At 43.1% G+C, this 20,537-nt stretch overlaps 1 protein-coding gene across 1 annotated transcript in view; it reads left to right on the plus strand.

The window, feature by feature from the left end:
- The window catches only part of LOC124612268 (valine--tRNA ligase-like), a 130,017-nt gene that overhangs the window by 23,148 nt on the left and 86,332 nt on the right, over positions 1 to 20,537 (plus strand). The window contains exons 5-8 of the mRNA XM_047140367.1: positions 7,455 to 7,634; positions 9,416 to 9,540; positions 9,634 to 9,779; positions 9,862 to 9,978. Of these exons, the coding sequence (XP_046996323.1) occupies positions 7,455 to 7,634; positions 9,416 to 9,540; positions 9,634 to 9,779; positions 9,862 to 9,978 (568 nt within the window). The remainder of the gene's footprint in view (positions 1 to 7,454; positions 7,635 to 9,415; positions 9,541 to 9,633; positions 9,780 to 9,861; positions 9,979 to 20,537) is intronic.

Raw genomic sequence — 20,537 nt, forward strand, 5'->3', positions numbered from 1 at the left:
TAGAAGCTCAAACCACAGGGCTGGTTCTTAGCTTCCATGTCTTGAATAGCATCAAGGGACACACAAACTTAATGTAGCCATCCAGTGGCCAGATCATCATCATCAATAATTTAATGTGCCCCCGCTTCTCAAAAGATTGTGGAGAGGTTTGCTTTTGATCCAGAACACTGATGAAATCATGGTGACACCTCAGAAGTACATGTGTGATGGGCCTAGTGCCACAAGATATTACATCACCTGCTTCCTTTCTTATGCTGCAGTTCCCACCTCTGACTATACCTAATCCTCTTTCTTTCTTGTGGTGGTAGCTTTCGATGTTGACATAGGTATTTCCATAGGTTCTTCTTTCTTTCGCCGTTGTCTTCATTCTTTTTCCTTACATCAGCTTTTCAGGTGAAGTAATTTTGTTCCCCTTCTGGGTTTGACCACCATACTGAAATTTTTCCTCTTGTTGGGACTGACTGGAGAACACCTCAAATAGTGCTGTTGCCTATAGTGTTGATGACTGTCTGTGCACATTAACTATGTAGACTCATACGTGCTTAAAAGTCAATGCTGTAGCCAGTTTGACAAGGTGGGCTTATTATGTACCCCTTTTGGTAGAGGCCCCTGACAGAACCAGGGCGACTCTTCTAATGCCTGAGCTGTAGCTCCCCATGCATGCCAAGAAGTACGTGCTTGACTTCCGAGGTATCAAGATGGCTGTCGTGCCATATAATGTTTGCTGTGGCTAAATCATGCACATGGGGAGAGTCCTGGATTGGAATATCTGGTATCAGGGTGGATGTTTCACTCATAAGCCATATCAGATTGAACCAACACAATGGTTATTCTGATTCAACCTTCTCAAAAGACAGGTTTAGATATTTCGGTGTGGACAATGACAATTCCATTGCTTTCCCCATGATTGCTATCCCATAGGGAGAGGGATAAACCAGACAAGTCAGAGTGAAATGGTTTATTCAGTATCTGGCATGTACTAGAACAGATGGAGATACTTTAACAGTGACAAAACCACAGAAGGCAAATTTGGACGAGTCAACTCTTTGGGAAAAATGTGCAGTGGATCACTACTGATTAAGGTCCCCTCTGCTACACAGTGTCGAGCTCCACAGGCATGTGAATGACTTGATGAAATACCAGTGACCACAGTCCCACATAAAACTTTGAGTATAGCGCAGGGAGTTAGACTTCAGACAGACGAAGAGCTCCTATCTTATCTCGAATAGCGAGGTACACATTTCGTCTGATACATACAAGAAGTCCCAAGGATATCCAAAGGCACTTTCATCTTACCCTTTGAAGGAAGTGTCCTCCCAGAAAAAGTCAGTTAGGGTGTACAGATGTGACATGAAACCTTATGTCCCACTGCCTATGAGTTGTTTCGAATGTTTAAGCTTTATTCATGTGCCAACCCGATGCAGCAGCAATACTGTGGATGATCACTCCACGATCCTTGAGTGTTACTCAAAGACTACATCTACTCAGTATCTGCATTTGACTCAAATGTGTCTTTCCTTCGCAAAGGTGAGATAGTATGAACATCCTAATCCTTAAGTCATGCATCGAAAGTCTCTTGACAATTTCCAACCAATTAACCTCATCAACATGCTTTGTGCAAACTGCTTGAAAAGGTGATTGCCCATAAATTATGTTGGGTTCTTGAATCTTGGGACCTATTGTTCTCCCTATCAGTATGTTTTCCAGGAGGGACGATCCTCAACCTACTATCTGGTAGGTTGAAAACGGTAATCCAACAGGCGTTTTCAAAATGTTATCACAATACTGCTTAGTCCCATCATATTTTACTTACCCTCCATGACTGTGAATTTCAAGGCTCCCCACAAAATTTTGTCAGTTTTTATCCCACTGGGTGTTCTGGATTAGAGATGGTACTTCACTCAGCTTTCCTTGGATCCAACTAACAGTGTTCCTCAGGGTTTTGTGCCAATTGTCACTCTTCTTCATCATCCTCAATGGGCTAATGACCTCTGCCCTGTTCATCCCCGTGCTGTACATTGGCGACTTTTGCATTTGTTACAGCTCCCACTCCGTATCCATATTCATCAACTAAAGACTAGCTGCATGCGGAAGCTTAATGCCCTTTATTTCCTTGCCCAACCTCTTGGGGTGTGTATTGTGCTACTCTTCTCCATATTGACTGGGCCTTGGTCTTGTCTCAGCTGCACTGCGGTTGCCAGATTTATGGTTCGACAGACCCTTTAGCTTTGAAATTGTTAGACCCAGTTTGTCATTATGGCATTCGAATGACCACTGGTGCCCTCCAGTCTAGTTCTGCTGACAGTCTCCTTGCTGAAGTGGGAATCTTCCCTCTTCAGCTACAGCGGTATCAACTATTGCCCACTTATACAGTCACCATCCAAGAGTGTGCTCATTATCCTATGTACTGCTTTCTTCTTGCATACGAGGTGCATAAAATTCCTAATGCCTGCCTTCAGGTGGGATTACTATTTGCAATGTGCCTCGCAATCTTTTGCTGGGGCTACACACACACACACACACACACACACACACACACACACACACACACACACACACACACACACACCTGTTTGTTGTCCCCATGATCTTTCAGCATCTGTTCCTTTCAGTTCTCCAAGAGTATCATGGTACTACTGTCATTCACACTGATGGCTGCAACCATGGATAGAATGGGACATGCTTTTACATCTTCCACCAGTCAGGAACAACATTCAGAACATGTAGTGTTTTTACAGTAGAATTGATAGCCATCAGCAGTGCCCTAAATATTTTTTTAATTGAGCCTCCCTTGACTGTGTTTTAATTTGCAGTAAGTAAATGAGCAGTCTCACTGTTATCATCCTATGATGTCTATTATTCATGATGTTCCCTCTGGCTTCAGTCATATTGGCTGATCAGTTGTCTTTCTGTGGGTCCCAGGTCGTGTGGGTATCCCAGGGAATGAAATGGCCAACTGTGTTTAGCTAGAGAAGTGATTACCCACATCACATTCACTTTGATGATCCTAGGTTTGGATTTGCAGGTGTAAGTAAGGTTTCTGCTCACTCATAGATTGAACAACATATAGTGGTCTACTGCCTCCTCTAATATACTCTTCACTCTGCACTATCGAGGAGACTACTGCTGCATGGCACTCCTCTCCTGCTCCTTCCGGAAGGAATTCATCATTCTGTACTGTTTAGGTGTTGGTCATACCAGCCTAACCAATAGTTTTATTTCATACACACATTAAAAAAGTTTTGCATCACCTCGGTTCTGAGAGTTCCACAACCTGTACAGAAAATTGGAATAGAGATCAACATAAACTTCATTTCTGCCCTTTTTATTGCTCATGAAAACCATGCATTGCATGTTGTACCACCATACAGCAAGACCTTCAGTGGTGGTGGTCTAGATTGCTGTACACACCGGTGCCTCTTAATACCCAGTAGCACGTCCTCTCGCATTGATGCATGCCTATATTCATCGTGGCATACTATCCACAAGTTCATCAAGGCACTGTTGGCCCAGATCGTCCCATTCCTCAACGACAATTTGGTATAGATCCCTCAGAGTGGTTGGTGGGTCACATTGTCCATAAACAGCCCTTTTCAATCCATCCCAGGTATGTTCCATAGGGTTCATGTCTGGAGAACATGCTGGCCACTAGTCGAGCGATGTCGTTATCCTGAAGGAAGTCATTCACAACATGTGCACAATGAGGGCATGAACTGTCGTCCAATATGCTGCCGATATGGTTTCACAAACGGTCGGAGGATGGCATTTACGTATCGTACAGCCATTACAGAACCTTCCATGACCACCAGCGATGTACTTCTGCCCCACATAATGCCACCCCTGTTGAGCAGGGAAGCTGCGCTCGCTGGACAGTGTGTCTAATGTGTTCAGCCTGACCGGGTTGCCTCCGAACACATCTCCAATGATTATCTGGTTGAAGGCATATGTGACGTTCATCGGTGAAGAGAACATGATGCCAATCCTGAGTGGTCCCTTCAGCATGTTGTTGGGCACATCTGTACCACACTGCATGGTGTCATGGGTTAAAGATGGATCTCGCCATGGGCGTTGGGAGTGAAGTTGCACATCATGCAGCCTATTGCACACAGTTTGAGTCGTAAAACAACAACATGTGGCTGCACGAAAAGCATTATTCAACGTGGTGGCGTTGCTGTCAGGGCTCCTCTGATCCATAATCCATAGGTAGCAGTCATCCACTGTAGTAGTAGCCCTTGGGCAGCCTGAGCACAGCTTGTCATCGACAGTTCCTATCTCTCTGTATCTCCTCCATGTCCGAGCAACATCGCTTCGGTTCACTCCAAGACACCTCGACACTTCCCTTGTTGAGAGCACTTCCTGTATCAAAGTCACAATGCGGACATGATTGAACTGTGGTGTTGACCATCTAGGCATGGTTGAACTACAGACACCGCAAGCTGTATACATGGTTCGTGGTGGAATGACTGGAATTGATTGGCTGTCAGACACCCTCCATGTAATAGGTGCTGCTCATGCATGGTTGCTTACATCTTTGGGTGGGTTTAGTAACATCTCTAAACAGTCAAAGGGACTGTGTCTGTGATACAATATCCACAGTCAATGTCTATCTTCAGGAGTTCTGGGAACCAGGGTGGTGGAAAACTTTTTTGGATGTGTGTATAATGAACCTCACCCACATTGTAGTTGTGGAGCCATGTGGACAGTAGTTCATATCCTGGTGGAATGGCCCCCTCCTTCAGACTCTCCATGCTAAGTGTGGTTTTCTGAATTCTTTGCCCCTAGTATTGGTGGATGGTTCACGCAAAGTTCAACTGGTTCTCTGTTTTGTCTGTCAAAGTGGTTTTTATTCTCAGATATAATGTTTTATGCTACCTTTGGGGCGGGAGTGGGGTGGTTGGAGTTGAGGCATCTCCTGCTACGTGTTGGGTCTGGGGGATCCTCAACCCTGCTTCTTTGCCAGCTGTTGCTTTCATACCTCATTTACTCTCTTTTAAGTGCTTCTAGATGCTGTTTGCCTCTTGTTTGGGCACACCCTAATTTGCACTGTGGGGGCTGCACTCTGTGGATCAGTGGGTGCTGTTTTAATGCCTTGTCTCACAAGGATCACAGTTGAGGCAGCTGTGAATGGGATGGCTCCTATTGCATGTAGAGCTCCAGGGACACCCATCTGCTTCCTTACCTATTTCTCTCGTCTTGTTTTTATTATTGATGGTCCAAGTGATGTCCATTACATTTTTAGCCTTCTCACTTTTGCTGTTCTAATGTCCTGACTGGAAAGCATTCTTTGCTCTGTAATTGTGCTCGCCCTTAATTGGTTTGGTGGTGGTCAGGTGTGGGTGGGGTTTCTCTTGCCATAAGTGAGCCCTGGGAGACTTCTCATCTGCTCTGACTTACACACCAGTCTGATACATACACTACCACATAAATTGTAAATAATTTAGGCGTAAAGGAGAACACTCACTGAATAGCAGAAGCATTGTGTCATCGACAGGCACACATAAAATGGAAAAACCTGCTAGCTTTCAGAGTGAAACCTTTCAGGAGCCAAAGTACAAAACACACACACCACACCACACCACACCATACCATAGCATGTCTGCGCCCCTACAAAGTGCCAGATGGATGCACAATGCTGTTATTGCAGTTCAGCAAAGGACTAAGTGGGGCAGGAGTTCTGTCAGGTGGGTTGGGTAAAGGGAGAAACAGACAGGAGGCAGGAAGAAGTGTTGTGGGGGGGGGGGGGGGGTGTTAGCTAGTTGCTTGGAGAGAGACAAGCAGTTTGCTGCTTAGAAATACAGGAGGGAGGGGTGGCAAGGGGTGGCAGGTTTATGGGCTAGGCATGCACTAGGCATGTGATGAAAAAGTGCCGGAGCAGTGCATGATGAAGCTGATGTGGAGTTGTGAATTGGGAAAGGCTGTTAGGACAGAAAGGGGGGGGGGACTGTTTGATGGAGGGTGTGGGGTAATGGAGATTGAGATGAGGAGTGCACTCTTCCCCAACAGTTTCCCTTTCCTCTGTCCTATCATCATCTTCCAAGTCATGTCTCCATATGATTTTCTTTGAGTATCAGTCCCCATTGCCTCCAGTAGCTGTGTCTAATGTTCACAGCCTATACAACTGTCACCGCTTCCTCATTCCTAGCCAGAAAATGGATACATAGGTGGATGTAATAGTAGAAGTGAAATAAGACGAATAAAATGCTGCAAGGCTGGGGGAAAAGTGTTTTAGATAAGCTGTTTAGTTCTATCTGTTTACAGCACTCAATGAAATATTCGTGGTATTATCAAAGATTACTCTTATAGTGTCAACAATGTTCTTGCAAAATTTCCAGTAAGTTTTTTTGCCACACCAGAAACTATTCTAGGTTTGAAGTTTGGCTCGTGAGTGTGGAGGAAAGTTAATTTTTAATGTTTATGTCTCAACATACAAAATTTCATTGTGTGCTGGGTAGTAAATGCACTGTGCAGATGATGAACACACATTTGTTGTTTCACGATGGCAATAACTGAGAAAGTGGGAAGACAAGTACAAACTAAAATAGTTACATACAGGATTGGGTATTTTTTCTCAGTACTAAGAGATGGAAAACATACAGAAATCATTTTCCATGCTATTAGATTGTTTGTGTGCAGCTGTCCTGCAGGAGAATTTTCAGCTTTATGGAGAGTCTGATGAAATGCGGAATGTACTGAAAACAGAATAGGTGACAGTAGACAAAGTTGATAATTCTGATGTAGATGGATAATAAATCAGAGTTTTGCAAAAAACCAACACAAATGATTTTGGCACAACGTAACTCCAATTAGACAACAGGCTCAAAACTTATTCAAGGCCTCAACTATCTTTCATCATGTCCTGAACTGAGGAATACCTCCTCAAAAGTTTTCCTCCTGGTTCACTTCATCTGTTTCTGACCCAAGATATCTTTCTTCCTCTGCCCACAAAACACATGCCATTGACTACTGACATCTCTGAATTTTACTTATGTTAACTCTCTTTATACAGCTTTCAATCTTGCAATTCTTTTGCTTCTTTATACCGTAGATCCAGGGCTCCCCCTGCTTCTGTTCTTCCCTCCACCATTTGCCATTGTTCTCATCTCATTCTCTCCTCTCCCCTTTCCTTCCACTAATTGTGTGCTTCTGCCTGCCATATACATCAGTTATGTTTTGTCCCCATGACATTCAGTACTCATTACAATTTATGGGTCCATTCTGCTAACTTAAATGGTTGGATTATTTTCTGGTAGTGAAACTTTAATTGTATCCACTTTTGGATTATGATATAGCTACATCACTTTCAGAATTTAGATATCGATATATTAGAATATGTTCTTCTTTCCTTTGAATAAGGAACTTTGATCTGACTAATAGGTAGCAGTTAAAAACATATTTTTTAATTTCAAAACTGTTTGCAGAGTCCCTTGAGCCCCTTTTTCCTGTTTGTATTTCAGATGAAGAGATAATTGTATCAACAACAAGAATTGAAACCATGCTTGGTGATGTAGCTGTTGCTGTACACCCTGAAGATCCCAGATACCATCATGTAATTGGTAAAGAAGTTTGGCATCCTTTTAGGGAAGAGAAAATTCCAGTCATAAGTGATGATTTTGTAGATCCTGAATTCGGAACAGGTATTCAAATCATAGGATTTTAAAATTTTATAGTTTTAATAGTATTTTTTAGGAAAGTTGTGGTAGAATATTAATACTTGTGTATTGAAGTAGACCATTTATCGAAACACAGAAGTATTGAGTCATTGACGGGTCCTCTTTCTTTCCTTCTTTCTTTTTGTGTGTGCCTGTTGATGATTCAGTGCTTTATAATAGTCAGAAGTCTTTAATAATCCATAACAAGAGTCAAAATATGATTTAAAAAGGGAAAAAAATTGTGATGCATATTGTCTGAAAGCATTAATTCAGTGCTGCAACCCTTTTCAATCAAATTAGTATTCGACTTATTTCTCAAAAGGAGAATACTTGAAAGGGTGGTGTATAGGTTCAAGATGATAGCATAACTTAATTTACCATCAAGAAATAGCTCTGAAATGTAATACTACACCTTTTTCTAATTTTTTTGGTCCAAGTACATTTGGATGAATCAGGTTAGAAGGAGGAGAAATGGGCTCTTAGGTATTCAGCATTGCCTAACTCAGTCCACTTTGAGCTCTGGGAGCATCTGGACGACTGTTTCAAGTGAGCCTGAAGATAGTGCATGTCACACAACAGTGTAGAGTCAGTACTTGAACAATTACATATGATAAAGTTCTGTGTTAAACTCAACAAAAGTCTTGCCAATACCTGACAAGGCTTATAGGTAACTCGAGGGGGAAAAAGAAATGGACAATGAATGTAATACTGAGTGGCTGGCAATCAGCAAAAGTAACAAAAAAGTGTTTCATGTTTGTGATCTTTTGAACAATAGCTATTGAATCAGCATGTAGATGATAGCAGAGACTCTCATTATTGCAAAAAATAACAGTGCTCAATATTGTTAGTGATAGTTTGAACATGCAGAAAGTATGTGAGAAGTTGGGCCTCAAATGGTTGCCTTATGACTGCAGGAACAACCAAGTGTCTATCATGTGTGACTTTTGGAATATGTTCATATTTAATCTCATTTTTTTTAATATAGTAATCACCAGTGATGAAACATGTAAACAGGTTACAAAGTGCCAGATTTCAGAATGGCACATATCAGAGCCCCTCATCCCAAAGAGGCAAGAACAAACAATTTGAAACCTGAAACCATAAATTGTTATCTTTTTTTTCACTGTAACAGTGTGACTCAGAAAGAAATTGTATCATAAGAACAGACAATCAATGCTGCTTACTACGTAGATATGATGGAGGGATTAAAGAGTGTCCAGAAAGTGTTGCAATTAAATCACTAAGAATTTTTATTGAAAGGGTTGTTACTAATTTGAAAGATGGTTGGCGATACCTGGCAGCTGCACCATAACAGTGCTCCCTATCACACCTTTCTCTCTTTATATGTGTTGGAGTTCCTGACAGAGCCTGCATTGGCAGTGCTGCTTCGGCTCCTTTACTGTCCTGACCAACAATTGGTGGACTTTTTCCCAGGAATCAAAACCAGTGTGAAAGAAGTCCATTTTGTGAACATCAAAGTGATTCAAACAAATGAGACAAAGGTTGTAAATGAGGTTCTTGCCAATGCCTTAAGGGGTGTCTACAGTGCATGGTGGAATTGCTAGAAAAATGCATGGATGTTAAGAGGGCTACTTTGAAGAAATTTAAATGTTTATAGTGATATGCTGAGTAAAAGTATAATAGATTTACTTTCCAGACAAACCTCGTATAGTATTGATTAAAAGACTGCTCTATATAAATCATCTTTTTCTGAATCATGTATTAAGTACTAATTTTCATCCTGACTTAAGAAATTAACATTCCAGGTGCTGTCAAAATCACTCCAGCACATGACCGTACTGACTATGAAGTAAGCAGGCGACATGATTTGCCAGTGTTGAAAATAATATCAGAAGATGGAAAGCTAAATGAAAATTGTGGCAAGTTTGCTGTAAGTTCAAATTATTTTTAAAGTGAAAGTTCACTGTCTTTTAACATGGAAGATACAGATTTTTCTGTTGTAACTTGTTTGTTTCTCTTACAGGGGATTGGAAGATTTAATGTTAGAAGAATGCTAGTTACTGAACTAGAAAAAAGGAATTTGCTGCGCAGTAGCAGTGATCACAAAATGAAAGTTCCATTTTGTAGTCGGTCAGGTGATGTTGTAGAGTTCATACTGAAACCACAGTGGTATGTTATGAATTGCCTGCATTTATTTCTACTATAGTTCATAACAAACTGTACTTCTACATAAACTGCATTTATAATACAGGTATATTAATTGTCAGGAAATGGCGGAGAGAGCTGTTCTTGCTGTACGTGAAGGAAGACTGAAAATAGAACCTCAAAGCTTTGAAAGAGTCTGGTTCACTTATTTGGAGAATATTCGGTATGTATTACATTGCTGTTTAAAGACTATGTACATCTAAATCAGTACCACTGGGTTTCTTTTTTTGTACCCATGCCTATGTGAACAGTCTTCTAATCAGTAATATCCAGCATATATATAATTGAGGTATTTCCATTTGTTGATCATGATTTCAAGTAAAATCCTATCCATTCCTTGTGCAGCTCTCTGCAACGAGATTGTGATTTACTTTTTTGTGAATTTCCAATCACTTTACTTTTTTTGTTCGCTTTCTTTCAAAGAAATGTGTGAATTTTTTATGGTCTCTATATTACGTCTACATCTGTACTCTCAAAGTCACTTTACAGTGTGTGGCGGTGTGTATTTTGTGTAGCAGTGTCACTTCCCTCTTTTCCTGTTCCAGTCACATATGGTTTGCGGGAAGACCAATTGCTGCTAAGCCTCGATGGGGGCTTGAATCTTATAATTTTATCTTCATGGTCTTTTCACGAGATATTCATTTTAGGAAGCAATATATTGGCTGACTCTTCAAGGAATGAAAGCTCTTGGAACTTCAACAGTAGACCATACTGTGATGCAGAACATCTGTCTTGCAGTGTCTGCCAGTGGAGTTTGCTGAACTTATCAGTGATGCTTTTGTGCTTTTTAAATGGACCTCTAATGAAATGTGCTGCTCATCCATGTATCTTCTCTATTTCCTTTATCAGTCCTATCTGGTACAGATCCTAGAGCAATATTCAGGTACTGGACAGAATAGTGTTTTATAAGGTACCTCCTTTGTGGGTGACTACAATTTCTGTGGATTCTTCTAATGAATCATGGTCTGGAATCTGCCTTACTTGTGATTAATTTTATGTGGTCATTCCACTTCAAATTGCTCCTTATGCTTAATCGTGTATATTTTAGTGAAGTAACTCCTTTCAATGGTTGTTATGCAATCAAGAAGTCATACAATAAAGGGTCTTTCTGTCTGTGTATTCACAATACATTACATTTATCTGTGTTGGAGGACAATTGCCACTGCTAGCACAAATTGCCAATCCTCTGCGAATCTTTCTGCATTTTGCATTACCTCACCTTTGTTTTTCACTCCCTTTTCCTTCCTTCATTTCCCTTCTCCTTTCGTTCCTCCACTTTGGCATTTTCTGTTGTAACGACTTCTCTGTATACAACGGAATCATCCGAAAAAAGCCACATGAGGCTTCCAAAGCCATCGAATAGGTCATTTATATGTATTTTGAAAAGTAATGAAATGAAATGAAGTGATTGTGTGGGATTGATGGCCGGAAGGCCCCATCCGGGGAAGTTTGGGTGCCAGGTGCAAGTCTTATTTCATGTGACGCCACATTGGGCAGCTTGTGCATTGGTAATGGTGATATGATGATGAGGACAACCCAACACCCAGTCCACAGGCAGAGAAAATCTCCAACCCAGCCGGGTATTGAACCCAGGCCCACTGCATGGTAGGCAAACACATTACCAATCTGTTAAGCAGGCGAACTTTAAAGTAACGATCCTATAACACTCCCCTGGAGTGCACCTGAAGTAACCCCCCCACCCCCACGCAGGGGCTCGCCAGTGTTTGGCGGGTTCGTGCTTGGCTACCATGGGGCCACAGCCTTTGCAGCATTTCTCTCTTTCGTGCTGCATGTCTAGACTCAGCCTCTTGCTATTATTTTTACCCTCCCTTGGGGAACATGTGTAGGATGTTATTGGGAATGTTCTGCATTGTCTGTCACTGACATAAGAACAGTCTCACCTTTGTTTTTCACTCCCTTTTCCTTCCTTCGTTTCCCTTCTCCTCTCGTTCCTCCACTTTGGCATTTGAGGTTCTGTTTTTTCTTCTTCCTCCCTGTGCACTCCTGAAGGCTGGCCCATGCGTCTGATGCACAACAGGTGACTGGGTAACACATAATTCCCAGTCCCAGGTCAACAGGTAGGGTCCGCACATACCCCCTGATACAGGCCAGGTCCAGGGAGGGGTGATTGCCTGAGCTGCAACCTTCCCAAATTGTCAATTGGTCCCTCTGTCAGATGTTCGGGAGCTGTGACCTGAGGAGTGAACATTCACCTAAGCTGGGTGCACCCCCTTGTCAAGGGAGCCCCCAGTTGGAAGGCGCGTGCCATCCATTAGAGATTCTGCCAATCATGGGAGATTTTCTTGCAGTGAGTCAATCATCTTCCCAGTCAATGTCTACAAAACGTAAACGTAATGAGACTAATGATTCCCACTGCACCACAGTTCACCATTATTCAGAAAGGTATTGATGCAATTGCTGGCCCTGTGAAATCCTGCTCTCATTTATGTAAAGGCATTTTGCTTTTGGAGACTGCTTCTGATTCTCGAGCATGACAACTCCATGCTGCCTCACTTCTCCATGGCTACCCTGTTTGTGTCGAGGCCCATAGAACTTTGAATTCTTCCTGTGATGTAATTTATGCCAGGCTGCTCGACGGACTAACAGAGGCCGAAATCCAATCTTACCTCTCTGATCAGGGTGTCATTGCCGTCCATCGTAATGAAAAAAGTAGATTCCTCCTTAGTGCCCACCCACACTCTTTTCCTCACCTTTGATAGAGTGGTGCTGCCGTCCAAGATTAAAACAGGCTATGAAATTATCACAGTTTGGCCGTACATTCCGAACCCGATGCACTGCAACCAGTGTCATCGTTTCAACTACTCTTGATCTTGAGTGTCTTGTCAGCACCCAGCCAGATGTGTAACCTGTGGTAGGGATGCACATGAGGGCAATTGTCCCCCCCCCCTCCCCCACTGTGCAACAAACCACCGAACTCTCGCCTCAAGGGGCGAAGCCACCAGCTACACAACCAGTAGGCAGGAAAGGACAGAAGGAGTACTCCTATGAAGACTTCCTCCAACCCTCCAGCCAAACACGACCCAAGTCTTCCTCTAACCAAAAGGCTCGAAGAAGTCCACCAAAGGCAAACGGTCTTCTCCTTTGCCAACTCAAAGATCCTGTTCGGTGGTGTCGCCACGTGGTACCTTAGCCTGGCCGGCCTCTGCGTTGCCGATGCGCACCACCAATTGTTTTTCAGCGTTGGACTCCTTGGACCGACCGCACAAGCAAGCCGAAGCTTTTGTGGACCCCCATGGAGCAGGATCCTCCAGTTTCTGTGCCTTGTGGTAGTGACTCTACACCGGCTGTCACTTGGTGGCTGCCGATTTGACACCCCTACATCTCTTCCTCCTCATGACTGTCCTCCCATGGAACTTTCTCGGCCTTTGGTCCCACAAAGAGGATTTACAGCTGCTTTCAGCATCACAGCATCCCCTTGTACTCTGCCTTCAGGAAACAAAATTGTGCCCTCATGACTGCTTTGGGCTTTCACATTACTTACCAATTCGCTTTTACCTTCCACCTGAGGTCAGCATTCCATCTCATGGGGGTGTCATGCTGCTCATATGGGATGAAATTCATAGTAAACCCATCTCCCTGACTACCTGTCTTCAAGCTATTGCAGTTCACCTTTTCCTTCCCCACCTGACTTTTTCCATCTGTACCATTTATGTACCTCCGTCATTCAATGTCACCAGGGCAGACTTCCTTCATCTTATTGGGCAGCTACCTCCCCCATTCCCCCATTTTTGCTACTCAGTGGCTTTATTGTGCATCATACCCTGGGGGTTCTCCCAGGACCTAACAGAGAGGTGCCCTCTTGGCTGACCTTCTTAACAAACTTAACCTCTTATGCCTTAACTCTGGAGCACCCGCGGGTGCTGATAACCTCGCTGTTGTGCGCCCTAAAACACTAATCCTCATCATCATCATCTGGAGCACCCACTTTTTTCCTTTCTGACTCCTCGCACACCTATTCCCATTTGGACTATCCTTTTGCACTGCCCAGCTTGCCCATCATCTTGATTGGTCTGTTCTTTCTGACACCTACTTGAGCAACCATTTCCTGTGTGTTCTCCGTATGCTGACTCCTACCCCATCCACATGCACACCCAAATGGCAGCTTACTAAGGCAGCTTTACTCCTCCCTGGCGACCTTTGAAGAACAAGATTTCCCCAGTTTTGATGACCAGGTGGACTACCTCACCAATGTTATCCTTACTGCTGCAGAATGTTCCATTCCTTGTACTTCCTCTTTACCACATCATGTCCCTAGGTGGACTGAGGCATGCCACGATGCAATTCGCGCATGGAGACATGCTCTCTGCATTTTTAACTGTCATCCTACGATGGCAACTTGCATTCATTATAAACAGATACATGCAAAGTGTTGTCTCATTCCGATGTTATCGTGGACCCTATTGCTGTCTCCAACACCTTGCGCCACCATTTTGTGAAAGTTTTGAGCTCTTCCCACTTCCACCTGCCTTCCTCCATTGGAAACCAGCGGAGGAGGCTCAGGAGATACCCTTCTCTTCTCCAAATTGTGACTGCTACAATTCTGGCTTTACTTTGAGAGAACTCTATCATGCTCTCAGTTTATCCCGATCCTCCATCCCAGGGCTCAGCGCCATCCACATTCAGATGTTGCAGCATCTTTCTCTTGCGGGCAAGCACTTTGTACAACCGCATCTGCACGTTTTGCGGACTCTGGTGTGAAGCCACCATCATACCCATACCTAAGCCCAATAAGGACAAAAACCTTGCTCCTATCTACCGCCCCATCTCTCTTACCAGCTGTGTTTGCAAGGTGATGGAACGTATGATTCATGTCCGGCTGGTATGGTGGCTTGAGTCTCGCAATTTATTGATGAATTCACAGTGTGGATTTTGAGCATGGCATTCTGCAGTTGACCATCTTGGTACTTTGTTCACCCATGTCATGAATGGTTTTCTGCAGAAATCCCAGACTGAGGCCATGTTTTTCGATTTGGAGAAGATGTACGACACCTGCTGGAGAACTGGTATCCTTTGTACTCTTTACACATGGGGATTCCTGGGGTCCCTGCTCTGTTTCCTTCAGGCATTTTTACAAGATCGAGTTTTCAAGGTGCATGTGGGTTCTGCCTTGTCGGACATCTTTATCCAGGAAAATGATGTGCCTCAGTGCTCTGTCCTGAGTGTCGTCCTCTTTGCTATTGCCATTAACCCTATCATGGCCTGTCTCCCACTGGGCATCTCCAGCTCCCTTTTTGTTGAAAATTTTGCCGTCTATTGCAGTTCTCCAAGGACCTGTCTCACTGAGCGGCATTTTCAGCAGTGTCTTGATCATCTTTACTCCTGGAACATTGACAATGGCTTTCGCTGTTTCACTGACAAAACCTTCTGTATGAATTTCTGGCGACGCAAGTGGTTTCTCCCACCATCTTTACATCTTGGGCCTGTTGCCCTTCCATTCATTGGAATTACGAAATTCCTGGGGCTCATGCTCGATAGGAATCTCTCTTGGTCCTCCCATGTATCTTACCTGGCAGCCTGCTGTACATGGTTCCTCAATGTCCTACCTGTCCTCAATGTTACTTCTGAGGTACTGATCGAACCACCCTCCTCAGTTTGCCCCAGTCCTTTGTCCATTCGAAACTCGACTATGGGTGCTTTGTTTATGAGTCTGCATGCCCATCCCTAGTACGCCATCTCAACACTAGCCATCATAGTGGCATCTATTTGGCCACGGGTGCCTTTTACACCAGCCTGATTGAGAGTCTGTATACTGAAGCTGCTGAACTACCACTGTCCTACGGCCGTGACTTTCTCCTCAGCAGGTATGCATGCTGTTTGTCTGCCATGCGTGCCCACCGATCCTATGCCTCCTTCTTTGATGATTCCTTTGATCGTCAGTATGGGCTGGTCCTCCTCCTTCTCTGTTACCTCCTGGAGTCCGCTTTCGGCACTTGCTACGGCAGCTTAACTTCACACTACCTGCACCTTTCCCAGTGGGTGTGAACCCTTCACCACCTTGGCTTCGTGAAGTGGCCCATGTTAACCTCAGCCTTCATTCGCTTCCTAAGGACACTACTCCAGCCTCGGTCTATCACCTTCAGTTTCATGACCTTTGCATGGAACTTTACGATAGTATCTTTGTATACACTGATGGCTCTCGGACTGACTGTGGGGTCAGGCGTGCCTTCGTCATTGGCACCCATGTCTTTCGATATCAGTTTCCAGCACATTCCTCAGTATTTAAAGCCGAGCTCTTCATTTTGTATCAGGCCACGGAGTACATCTGGTGACACAGACTTTTCAATTGTGTACTATGTTCGGACTCGCTCAGTGCCCTTCAAAGTCTATGTGCGGTGTACATTGCCCATCCCTTAGTGCAGCATGTCCAGGAAAACTGTCAATTGCTCACTCTTGGTGAAGCCAGTGTGATGTTTCTGTGGGTTCCTGGTCATGTCGGTCTGCCAGGAACTGAGGCTGCTGACGCTGCTGCCATAGCTGCAGTCCTCATACCTCAGCCCACAAGTACCTCTATTCCCTCTGATAATCTCTGTGTTGCCGTCTGTCAGGAGGTGGTGTCCCTTTTGCATCGTCAATGGTCCTCCCTTCAGGGGAATAAGCTCCGGCTTATTAAGCCTCTCCCAGTGGCTTGGACGACCTCCTCTCGGTCCTCCCGCTGGGAGTAGGTTAATTTAACTCGGCTGTGTATTGGGAACTGCCTTTTTAGCCATCGTAATTTGCTAAGTGGCGCTACCCCCACCACTTTGTGCACATTGCACTCATGTTTTAACTGTCCGCCACTTCCTGACGGCTGTCTGAGTTCTAGACCGTTTTAGCAAATGATGCATGGGCTGTCGATTGCATCTTACTTTTTATCCGCCAAAGCAATATGGCGAAGCGCATTTAATTTTTAGTTTTGGACCTCCGTTTCTGTATGGTGTCTTTTTTTAGACCTTTTCCCACGTGCCTGTTTTTAGCTGTCTTCCATTACATCAATTGGGACCGATGTGTAGTCATTTTTTAACTCCTCTCTGTCTTCATGTTCTGTAGTTTTGACTTGGGGGATTATGACCCCAGTTGTTTTTGCACCCTAAAGCAAAACAAAACCAAACCAACCTGAAGTTACTTTTATGTTTGAAGACTTCTGTCTGTTTAGAATGACATGCTGTGTTCTGTTTGCCAGAAACTCTTCAGTCCAATCACACAGTTGGTCTGATATTCCATACACTCATATTTTGTTCATTAGGCAGCAGCATGGATCTGTATCGAATGCCTTGCAGAAGTCAGGGTACATCGGATGTACCTAGGCGCCTGTCTCTGCTGCTTTGTGTCTCTTATGGATGAGCAGAGTGGCCTCCAGAAATGTCATAAAATGTGAACATAAAACATTCCAAAATCCTACAACATACCAATATCATAGATACAGGTCTATAGTTTTACACATCTGTTTGATGACCCTTCTTGAAAATGAGAATGATCTGTGAATATTTCCTATCACCGGGAACACTTTGCTCCTCTAGAGCCCTACGGTTCACTGCTGTTAGTAGAGGGCAAAGGTATTTCGTATACTGTTTGTGGAATTGAATTGGTATCTTGTCAGGTCCAATGGTGTTTCCTCTGTTGAGCAATTTAAGTTGCTTTTCTATCCCTTGGTAACTTATTTTGATATCTGTCATTTTGTCATTCATCTGACAATTTAAAGGAGCGGCTACATGTGATCTTCCTCTGTGAAACAGTTTTGGAAACAGACATTTTGTATTTCGATCTTTTCTGTGACTTTTCTGTTTCAGTGCCATTGTGGTCACGGAGCATCTAGATAAATGGCTTTGGACTATGTACTGATTTCACGTAAGACTAGAACTTTTTAGGATTTTTTGTCAAGTTGGTAGCGAGAGTTTTACTGTCATATTTGTTGAATGCTTCATGCATAACCCTCCTTACACTAATTTTGGTTTTGTTAAGTTTTTGTTTGTCTGTGAGGCTGTAGCTACATTTAAATTTGCAGTGAAGCTCTTTGCTTTTGCAACAGTTTCCAAATATGGTTACCAAACTACAGTGGGTCTTTACCATCCCTCACAGTTATGTTCGGTACATGTTTGTCTAAAACATATTGTACAGTGCTCTTGAAATTTGTCCATTGTTGCTCATCATTGTCAGTGCTGGATGTAGAATTTTTGTGATGACCTGTCAGATAATTTGAAATCTGCCCTTGTTAAACTGAGAGATCTTTCTGCCTTTCTTTGTATTCCTATTTATAGTCATATTAAATGATGCTGTAATGACCTTATGATCACTGATTCCCTGTTGTATGTTAACTGATTCGAAGAAATCAGGTCTGTTTGGCACCAGCGGGTCTAAAATGTTATCTTCATGAGTCAGTTCCCTGATTAACTGCTAAAGGTAGTTTTCAGAGAAGACATGTAGAACTGTTTCACAAGATTCTCTGTCCCTACTACCTGTCGAAATCATTTCAGTCTCCCAGTCTATAGCTGGTAAGTTAAAACTCCCCCCAAAACTATAACGTGACTAGTAAATTTACACAAAATACGTCTCCCATCTTCACCAGATGGCATGGCCTGTGAAGCAGACATTGAAATCGAATCTGTTATGTGTAGCAGCATGTTCTACCACTGAGTGTTCAACTCTTCTCTTGGCCACAGTTTGCTAGTGCCCATTCATTTGAGTAGCCGCTAGTTGGTGGTCGTGCCTACATAAAATTCTGTGCAGAAATTACAGCAGAGCTGATACGGGGTATAACTGCTGTCATAGATGATCGTGCCTGTGATAGTCGGATAGAATAAGATAATGCTGTGACTGGACTGGATTAGGACGTATTGGGTAGGAGTACCAAACAGTTCCTAAATTTGGGTCTTCCACCTGTACAACAAGGGATTGGAAGTAGGTAGGGAGCACGGATGAACTAGGATAATGCACAGATTGTGGATAGGCTTTTCGTTTCAGGGCTCAATGATAAGTACTTGAAGCACTAGCAATGGATTTTGTCAACTTGTTCCAGTCTGGCATGGTATTTGGTGATGAGAGAGATGTATTTGGTTCCTGTAAAAAGGGAGGGGGGTGAGATTGAAGGATTAAGACAGTATGTTAAAATATGTAGGGAATTCTGTTTGCAGACTAGGTTTGGTAGTACCGCCTGTCTGTGAAAGCCATTGCCCTGTACGCTGAAGATGTGAAGAGTATTTCTGTGGTAGGATTTAAGCCAATGGTACCATGAAAAAATATACGCTGAGGTGACAAAATCATGAAATACCTCATAATATTGTGTCAGATCTCCTTTTGCCCAGCACAGTGCAGCATTTTGATGTGGCATGGACTCAACAAGGCATTGGAAGTCTCCTGCAAAAATATTGAGACATGCTGCCTCTGCAGCAGTACATAACTGCAAAAGTGTACATGAGTTGACCTCTCGATTGTGTCCCATAAATGTTTAATTGGATACATGTTGGGTGATATAGTTGGCCAAACCATTTGCTCCATTTGTCCAGAATGTTCTTCAAATCAATTGCCAACAGTTGTGGTCTGGTGACATGGCGCATTGTCGTTGATAAAAGTTCTATCATTGTTTGGACACATGATGTCTATGGGACACATGATGTCTATGAACGGCTACAAATGGTCTCCAAGTAGTCAAACATCCAGAGGACCCAGTCCATTCCATGTAAATACAGCCCACACCATTATTGAACCACCACCATCTTGCACAGTGCCATGGTAACAGCTTGGGTCCATGGCTTTGTGGGGTTTGCGCCACACTTGAACCCTACCATCAACTTTTATCAACTAAAATTGGGACTCCTCTGAGCAGTCTAGTTTTCCAGTCATCTAGGGTCCAACTACTATGGTCTTGAGCCTAGAAGAGGCACTACAGGTGATGATGTGCTGTTAGCAAAGGTACTTGCATCGGTCATCTACTACCATAATGTATTAATGCCAAATTTCACCACTCCGTCCTAAGGGATACGTTCATCAAACATCCCACATTTATTATTCAGTCTTGACTTAAACAATTTTTATACAGTACAGGAAAATTGAACTGACAAATTCATGATGGCTGCTACAGTGTTACCGTACATGATATAGTTTGATCACTAATATCGCCAGTGAGCTGACACCAAACACTAGTTACTCAAAGTCTTCAAACTTCTACTAGGGCAGAAGTAGGGAGTGAGCCACTGCTCCACAAAAGCTTTGCAGATAATGGTCACTGGTATTTTGCATAAAATGGATAAATATATCCTCATGCATGATGCTACATCCGTAGTGTATCTTTGTGTATGTGGAGCTTTGCTGAGAGGAAGCAGGTCTGGTTCAGTGATCAACAATTTGTTCCATGTAACTCACAGCTGATATCCTGGAAGGATCCAAAATGTAGATTCACAGTTATTGAGTAATAAGTTTTTTGCCAATTTTTGGTGTTGTAGTGGATGGATATCACTCCGCCTGTGGTTGTTAATTGATTCATCACTCCTAAAAGCAAAGTGTACTATATCATAAGCTACTCTCTTGTGGGAGGTGAACATTTTTAATCAGTCACATTATTCACAGTGGTACATCTCATTCAGATAGCTTTGAGAATGTTTTCTCCTCTCCTAATCACATGGTAAAAACTCAATTCACCTGCAATTATAGGCTTTGAAAATCACATTTCAATTCATTTTTATGTTGGTTGAATAAAATACAGGAAGCATCTTTGGGGAGTAGAATCTG

The sequence above is a fragment of the Schistocerca americana genome, chromosome 1 (genome assembly GCF_021461395.2).
Source record: "Schistocerca americana isolate TAMUIC-IGC-003095 chromosome 1, iqSchAmer2.1, whole genome shotgun sequence".
NCBI lineage: Eukaryota > Metazoa > Arthropoda > Insecta > Orthoptera > Acrididae > Schistocerca > Schistocerca americana.